We start from the raw sequence: 8,426 nt of genomic DNA, 5'->3' as shown, positions 1-8,426 counted from the left end.
TAAAATTGAATTATTTGAAAATATCGGTGAACACCAAATGATATGTCTGGCTGAAATCCAATACAGCTCACCATCCAAATAACAGCATTCCTGCAGTAAAGCATGGAGGTGGTGATGTCCTGTTATGGGCTGTTTCTCTGCAGCAGGGACTGGAGCACGAGTCAGGATAGAAGGAGAAATGGACGGGGCAAAATACTGTCAAATTCTTGAGGAAAATCTGCTGCCCTCTGTCAAAAAGCTGTCAATGGGACAGAGAACATGAGAATGACCCAAAGCACACAGCAAAACTGAGCACACAGTGGCTGAAGGAGAAAAAGGTGAATGTCTTGCATGGCCTAATCAGAGCCCAGACTTAAACCCCATTGAAAATCTGTAGAATGACTTGAAGACTGCAGTCCACAAACGTTCACCATCAAATTTAACTGAACTTGAGCAGTTCTGCAAAGAAGAGTGGGCAAATATTGCATTAGGTGTGCAAAGTTAGTAGAGAGAGAGAGACGTATCCCAACAGACTAAAGGCTGTAATTAAAGCAAAAGGTGGTTCAGCAAAATACTGACACAAGGAGGTGATCCTTTTTCCAACTCAGTTATTGTTTTTTTTTTATTTAATTTCTGACATGTCGGTGTTATATCTTTCATTTGGATGTTATAAGTTGCACTGAGTAAATACAGCTGGATAAAACAAAAACTGTGTCTGTCTTCATTTCAGGCTGCAAAGCAACAAAATGTGATTATTTTAAAGGAGGTAATTATTTTCTATACCCACTGTAGGCCTATATCTGAACCATTCCTGTGAAAGTTGAGGAGGCTGTTTGTCTGATGCGAGTGGGTGACTGACAGCAGCTCATGAGGTTTGATAAGATGATGCATGGTACTGACACCAACCGTCCCATTTCATACTCCACAACTGGAGTAATACAGATATGGAGGAATGTCAACATTCCTTCTGTGTGATCTGGACATTCGAACAGACGTGAGCACTAAAACAAGTGTGTGTTGACAGAAGCCTTCCAGACAAATCAGAGCTGTTATTGTAACTAAAACTGTGTCGTTTTTTTGTTTTTTAAATTTGTTAATTGAAATAAAGCTGAAATAAAACATAGGCCTAAATATTAGATTTAAAAAAATTACAAATGTTGCCCTGGAATTAAATAAAATAAGTTAATGTGACGTACTAAAATGACTAAAACTGAAATAAAAGTAAATTCAATCTAAATTGAAATATTTAAACTCGATGACAAAAGCACAATATTTCCATAATTCCTAAAACTTAAACTAAAATGAAAATTAATAATATTAATTTATATTATGAATTAAAATTAATAAGAAATACTGTAATAGTATATAGATAATAGTAAAATAACTGCTGGTACCACGGTACAGTGATAATACTGTAAGGACACTAACAAAAAAGTAGCATAGAACTAACATGAGTTTTCAGTTCCATGGTGTTCTTGAAATACCCATGTAAATATCATTTCAACATGAGTTTTCATTTTAAAGTGCCATATAATTACCATGATGCCATCACTGTACTATGGTACAGTACTGATTTGTAAGAAGAACACAGCAAGACACAACACAAACCAAAAAGTACCATGCTATTACCATGTTTTTTTGGACATGTACCATGGCAATCCTATGATGTTGAATGATCACTGTATTCAAGTATTTTTTTTTAAAAAGGTACTCCAACATACTTAAAGGAATACAAACCATTTTGGTTAGGAAATAACCCTGTTTGTGAGGATCACTGAGATTCATGTTCATGAGACTCAAACCATCAGGACACTTAGATGATCCCTTGATCTCATCCAGATCAGTCTCATGTTTTGATTGGTGTTTCCTTTTAAATTATGAAACAACAACAACAAAGCGCTATAATCAGCCACAGTCCTTTTGTTAATGATTTTGTCTGTCAGGAAACAACAATTCCAAGAGTGATTTGGATGTTCAGTTTCCACAGGAATCCATGTCATTTTGAGCAACTTGCATTTTTACAAGGAATTACATGGTCATTTATCTGAAATGGATTCAGATGAATGCGACGTGCATGATGGGATGTCAGACTCTGACAACGACAAGGAAGTTGGGATCCTAATATTGTAAAATCATCACGATGAAACGTGAATGTGTGATCTGATTCTGATATGGAAACCTCCTTTAGTTTGGTCAGTTGTGTCATCTCTTGTGGCTCGTGGTCTTACTCTAATGATGCTTGGGCAGAAACAGGAAGACCAACAATGTCTGTCATGTTATTCAGGAAGGGAAACACCTGCTTCCTTTTCCTGTAAGGAAATCAGAATCCAACTTTAGCCATGAATGCACAGGCGAACATAAACTGGACCTTTATGTCTGTTCAGTAAGAATATCAGTTAAGAATGTGATCAGCTATGTTTAGAAATCCATATTGAGCTTGTTCATCCCTCTGGGAGTTTGTAAACAATTCCTGTAGTGGCCAGAGCACTGTGCATTATTCACAACAGTGTTTCACTCTTCACTTGCTATGCAGCATAGCAACACCCTAGAAACCATATAGCAATGTATTAGCAAAACACCTAGAACATCCTAGCACCACATAGCAACATCTCAAAACCCACTCATACCACCTCAGGAAACACACAGCAGCTCCCTAGCAACTGCATAGCAGCACACAAAAAACACTCATACCACATCAGAAAGCACATAGCAACACCCTAACAACTGTATAGCAACATACAAAAACACCCATAACACCATAGAAACAACTCAGAACACCATAGCAACCATATATCAATGCCTTACAAACACCTAAAAAAAACCCTAGCAACATGCTAAAAATCACTTATAACACATCAGCAACCATATAGCAACAGCTTAGCCATCACACAGAGCACTATAGCAACTGTATAGATGTGTCCAAGCAAACACCTAGAACTCCCTAGCAACCACATAGCAACATATCAAAACCCACTCATAACACCCTAGCAGCCGCATAGTAACATCCTTGCAACTACTCAGAATGTTATAGCATCTGTATAGAGGTGCCCTAGCAAACACCTAGAACTCCTTAGAAACCACATAGCAACACACTAAAAACACTGATGATAAAATTCAGGAAGTCAAGCTACCAAAATGAACATTAGACTGACATACCACAAACTAGGTGAACATCTGAATGTCACACACAGCAGATATTTTTCATTGTGTTGATCATTCATCCTTGTCTCTGTTTCAGGCATCGCTGTCGTCCCTGTCGCCGTCACCAGCCGCAGTCCTCGAGTGGAAGTGCATGAGTTCTCAGGTGAGTTTGTGTGGCGTCTTCATGCAGACGTCAGTGAGATGATGTGCGCTAACGCCATGATGTCTGCTGTCCTCCACAGATGCCGAGCTCTCCTGTGAGTTCAAGACAGAAAATGACGAGAATCCTCGCATTGAGTGGAAGAAGATAGACAAGGATGTGTCATTCGTTTATTACGATGGCCATTTCGTAGGTAACTGACGTTTCTGATGTACCATTTTTGCACCAGTTTCATATACTGGATGTTAAACAGTGTAGCATAGCAACTGCTTAGAACACCCTCGCAAACACAAAGGCCACGTACACACTGCAGCTAAATTCGGTTGTCGGTTCACCTTTTACTCCTTAATCGCTAATTCACTAAAATACGGTAGTGACAACCGCATTAACTCCTGAAAAATACAGGTAGTGACAACCGCATTTACAGAGATTCTATGCAGTGTGTACGGAACCAAACTGAACAACTAGTTGTTAATGATGATGTCACGAGAAGCACGCCAATGTGCGTCACGTCAGTACGTCAGGCATCAAGTGTTTACCTCAGATCTGACAGGATGGCGGAGAGAGGTGTATCGTGGACCGAGCAGTTCCGGTCAAGAGTGTAGGCTGTTCAATAACAGTTTAAAGAACAAAGAAGATAGACAAGGATGTGTCATTCGTTTATTACGATGGCCATTTCGTAGGTAACTGACGTTTCTGATGTACCATTTTTGCACCAGTTTCATATACTGGATGTTAAACAGTGTAGCATAGCAACTGCTTAGAACACCCTCGCAAACACAAAGGCCACGTACACACTGCAGCTAAATTCGGTTGTCGGTTCACCTTTTACTCCTTAATCGCTAATTCACTAAAATACGGTAGTGACAACCGCATTAACTCCTGAAAAATACAGGTAGTGACAACCGCATTTACAGAGATTCTATGCAGTGTGTACGGAACCAAACTGAACAACTAGTTGTTAATGATGATGTCACGAGAAGCACGCCAATGTGCGTCACGTCAGTACGTCAGGCATCAAGTGTTTACCTCAGATCTGACAGGATGGCAGAGAGAGGTGTATCGTGGACCGAGCAGTTCCGGTCAAGAGTATAGGCTGTTCAATAACAGTTTAAAGAACAAAACTAGATTACGACGCCTCTCCCGTCGATGACAATTTAATAACGTTTTGCGGATTTTCGCATGTTTTTGGAGTCTAATGTTTTTATCAACAGCAGCTAACACAAAACTAGCTAATCCTTTTAGCATTGTGTTCTCTCCGAGATGCTACAACGTTGCTATGGTTACCACTCTGCCATTCATGGCAGTTTAGGGAGTGAGTCATGTTCCGAACACACATGGAACGATAATTTACGGGACTCACTCTCGGATTTAAATGTGGTTGTCACTCCTGAAACTTGCAGTGTGTACGTGGCCATAGCAATATTCTGGTAAACACCTACAACATCCTAGCAACATATCAAAACCCACTTGTACCACCTCAGGAACCATTCATGTCACCCTAGCAACCACATAGTAACATCCTAGCAACTGCTCAAAACACCATAGCAACCACATATTAATGCCCTTAGAATATTCTAGTAACTGCACAGCAACCCTTACGAAAATTAACCATGGTTTTATTATAGTAAAGGTGTAGTAACATGTTTTTTGGCGGATTGATTACTATTGTATAACCACAGTTTTGCTACAAATGTCATGGTTAAACTATGGTTAGTGTAGCAAAACCATAGTTAAGTTGTCTTTACCATGGTTTAACTACAATAACCATGATTTTTTGGTTTTATTTGTAGTAAAACCATGGTTAATTTTCGTAAGGGAACATATCAAAACCCATTCATACCACTTCTGGACACTGCATTAAAACAGCAACTGCATTAAAAACTATAACTGCATTCTATAACCCTAGTAACTTCTCAGAACACCATAGAAATTATATATCTATGCCCTAGCCCCTTACGAAAATTAACCATGGTTTTATTATAGTAAAGGTGTAGTAACATGTTTTTTGGCGGATTGATTACTATTGTATAACCACAGTTTTGCTACAAATGTCATGGTTAAACTATGGTTAGTGTAGCAAAACCATAGTTAAGTTGTCTTTACCATGGTTTAACTACAATAACCATGATTTTTTGGTTTTATTTGTAGTAAAACCATGGTTAATTTTCGTAAGGGAACATATCAAAACCCATTCATACCACTTCTGGACACTCTGCATTAAAACAGCAACTGCATTAAAAACTATAACTGCATTCTATAACCCTAGTAACTTCTCAGAACACCATAGCAATTATATATCTATGCCCTAGCAAATGCCTAGAACACCTCAACAAGCACATAGCAACACCCAAAAAAACACCCTGGCAACTACTCAGAATAATACAGCAACCATATATCAGTGCCCTAGAAAATGCCTAGAACATTCTAGCTCATTGCAACTTGCTAAAAATCACTCACAAGACCTCACCAACCACACAAAACACCTTAGACAGTATAGATATGGCCTAGCAAATACCAGTCAGAAACAAGACAGCACTGAAAAGGGGCGGAGCTACATAAGGTCTATACCTAGAACTAGAAACCAAATAGCAACCGCATAGCAACACAACAACTATTTAGAACTCTGTAACAATCAATCAGTGCTTTAGGATGCTTTCACACCTGTAGATCGATTGCTTTGTTCCGAAACGGGGATTAAGATGATTACAATGTTGCTTTTTATTCTTGGTGCGGTTCGCTTTCACACAGGCAAAGTTTCTAAACCGACCAAATTTGTTCATATTTTTTTATGTTTAATATGTTTGTTTATTTTCCGGGATTCCACTTAGCTTATCACGCATGTCATCCGTCAGGATGGAACGATAACAGCTTTGCGGGCTTATTGTTTTTTTTTGTTTTTTTTGTAGCTGTCGTTATAATAATTTATCTTTTTGAGTCCAGGATTGATTGGGAAAACATTTTTAAAGTGCACCTGCTACAAAGAAGAGCAATAAGACGGCATTATAAAATAAAAAAAGTGCGGTTTGATTTTTGAATGGCAAAGACGTGCTCACCCACAGACATTCACAGGTTCATTTTGAGGTATTAGCAAAACAACAAAGCTAATGCTTTTCACGGAACTTATGTAATTACCCATTATACATTGTGATATAGCCTGGTTCATTGGTCCGTTGGATCGGATTGCTTTCTCAGTACAACCGAACCGCTCCAGAGTTCGTTTTCAATCGAGCAGAGACCACCTCGTTTCAGGCGATCTCGGACCGATTGTTTTGGCGCAGATCCGAGCGCGATTGCCGTGTTCACATATGCCCAAACGAACCGAGCTAAGGGGGGAAACGCGCCAGGTTCCGAAACAACAGGCCAGGTGTGAAAGCAGCCTAGTAAACCATAGACCTGTATAGGTAGATTCCACATTCGACCGCTCCAGACACGTCGACACGTCCGCCATCTTGGAACGGTCTATATGTTGTCATTCACAATAAAAATCAATGAGTTTCAAGATGCAACAATTGCGCAGCATCAGGTTATAAAAATGCCAAAATTTAAATTCGTAAAAAAATGGATACACTTTCACAGTTAGGAATGTGTTGGTTTGTGTTTTTAATATGTATTAACTCAATATTACAGGTTTTTAAACTAAAGTACCTTTTAAATGCTTTGTTAGCTAAAGATATTTGTTAGATAAAGATATTCATGCATATGTATAACTAGGGTTGCAGTGCAGATGCAAAGCATTGTTCTCGAGTGTTCACAGACCGGCTTTGACATTCCAATATGGTGGACAGCTTATGTATAGCGGCCCATAGAAACAGCTGCTAATAGGGCATCTAGCTATACATATCTATGTAGTAAACAACTAGAACACCTTAGGAACCGCATGGCAACAAGCTAAAAAGCACTCATAACACCTCAGCATCCACATAGCAACATCCTAACAACTGCATAGCATAGCAACCATAACACTCGAGCACAGGCAAACACAACTTTAGTCTGAAAATGTATTTTGTTGTCATTAGAGTTGCATCTTGAAGTTACATTTGAATATTGTCTTGTAATTAGTGAGCAGTGTTGGGCAAGTTACTTCCAAAATGAAATACATTATATATTACTAGTTACTGTCTTTTGAAAGTAATTAGTTACATTACAATATTACTGTCTCTTAATTGTAATGTTACACTACTTTTGAGTTACTTTTGAGTTACTTTCACCAAAATATCCACATTAGTATTATAAAATGCCCAAATGTAGTTTATTGCTGCTCATTCTACATCCGGTGGAGGGTAATGTGGTAGGTCTATATAGCATAAAATTATAAAATCATATTTAGATACCGGTATGTAGGTCTACATTAATGTTACGTTGTAGTTTGGGTTAAACACAGATAAGCACAAACTGCATTATTACATTCATGATAATAATAAATAACACCAGTAAATAAAGCGAAATGTTATAATGTACAAACAATAAACACAATACCTAGCCTATAGGCTATTTTGAACGGTTTCAGAAGAAAACAAGAATGAAAAATATAACTTTATGTCAAACGGTTCTGGTCTGGTACAGAATTAAATTAGTGCTGCTGTTGGATAACGGGTCGGGTGTTCTGTTAAGTACTGCTGGTGCACATTTACCAAACAGGACCCAGGCAGGCTTTAAACTGCTTTGCGTCTCTACGTCAGATAACCCCATGTGCGTGATGTGCCATTACAGGTAGGCTATTTCTCTAAACCTCCACACAGCTCGTATATTTTTCCGCCAAGGGGTGAGAACGTAATGATTACGAAAACGATAATTTATTTTGATAATTGTTATTTTATTTCAGTTAGTTTTAACCTTTAATATACGTTTTTATCCTGATTAAAGCTTTAATACAGTACGGCAACTGCACGCGTGTCCATGTTTAATGCTTCTCATAACTATGTGAAAATAAGTGTATAATTGTAACGGTTCATTGTTGGAGGTGAGCTGAATGAGAGAGAGATAAGGAGAGAGAGAGATGCAGAGCGTGTGCAGAGCAGGGGGACGCGAGGAACAGTATTAAGAACCACTGCTTTAGAACATTGATTTTGAAACTTGTGAATCCATTAGAATCGTTAGAAGACAGAATCGCGATTCATATATGAATAGATTCTTACGTGCAGCC

At 38.5% G+C, this 8,426-nt stretch overlaps 1 protein-coding gene across 2 annotated transcripts in view; it reads left to right on the top strand.

Moving 5' to 3' along the window:
* The window catches only part of jam2a (junctional adhesion molecule 2a), a 42,547-nt gene that overhangs the window by 5,519 nt on the left and 28,602 nt on the right, over positions 1 to 8,426 (top strand). For both annotated transcript variants that reach the window (XM_016456875.1, XM_016456873.1), the window contains exons 2-3: positions 3,218 to 3,283; positions 3,363 to 3,473. In XM_016456875.1, coding sequence (XP_016312361.1) covers positions 3,218 to 3,283; positions 3,363 to 3,473 — 177 coding nt within the window. The remainder of the gene's footprint in view (positions 1 to 3,217; positions 3,284 to 3,362; positions 3,474 to 8,426) is intronic.

The sequence above is a fragment of the Sinocyclocheilus anshuiensis genome, unplaced genomic scaffold, assembly GCF_001515605.1.
Source record: "Sinocyclocheilus anshuiensis isolate Anshui unplaced genomic scaffold, SAMN03320099.WGS_v1.1 scaffold856, whole genome shotgun sequence".
NCBI classification, from domain to species: Eukaryota; Metazoa; Chordata; class Actinopteri; order Cypriniformes; family Cyprinidae; genus Sinocyclocheilus; species Sinocyclocheilus anshuiensis.
Note: the sequence above shows the minus strand (reverse complement) of the source record. Positions and strands in the feature narration are given on the sequence as shown.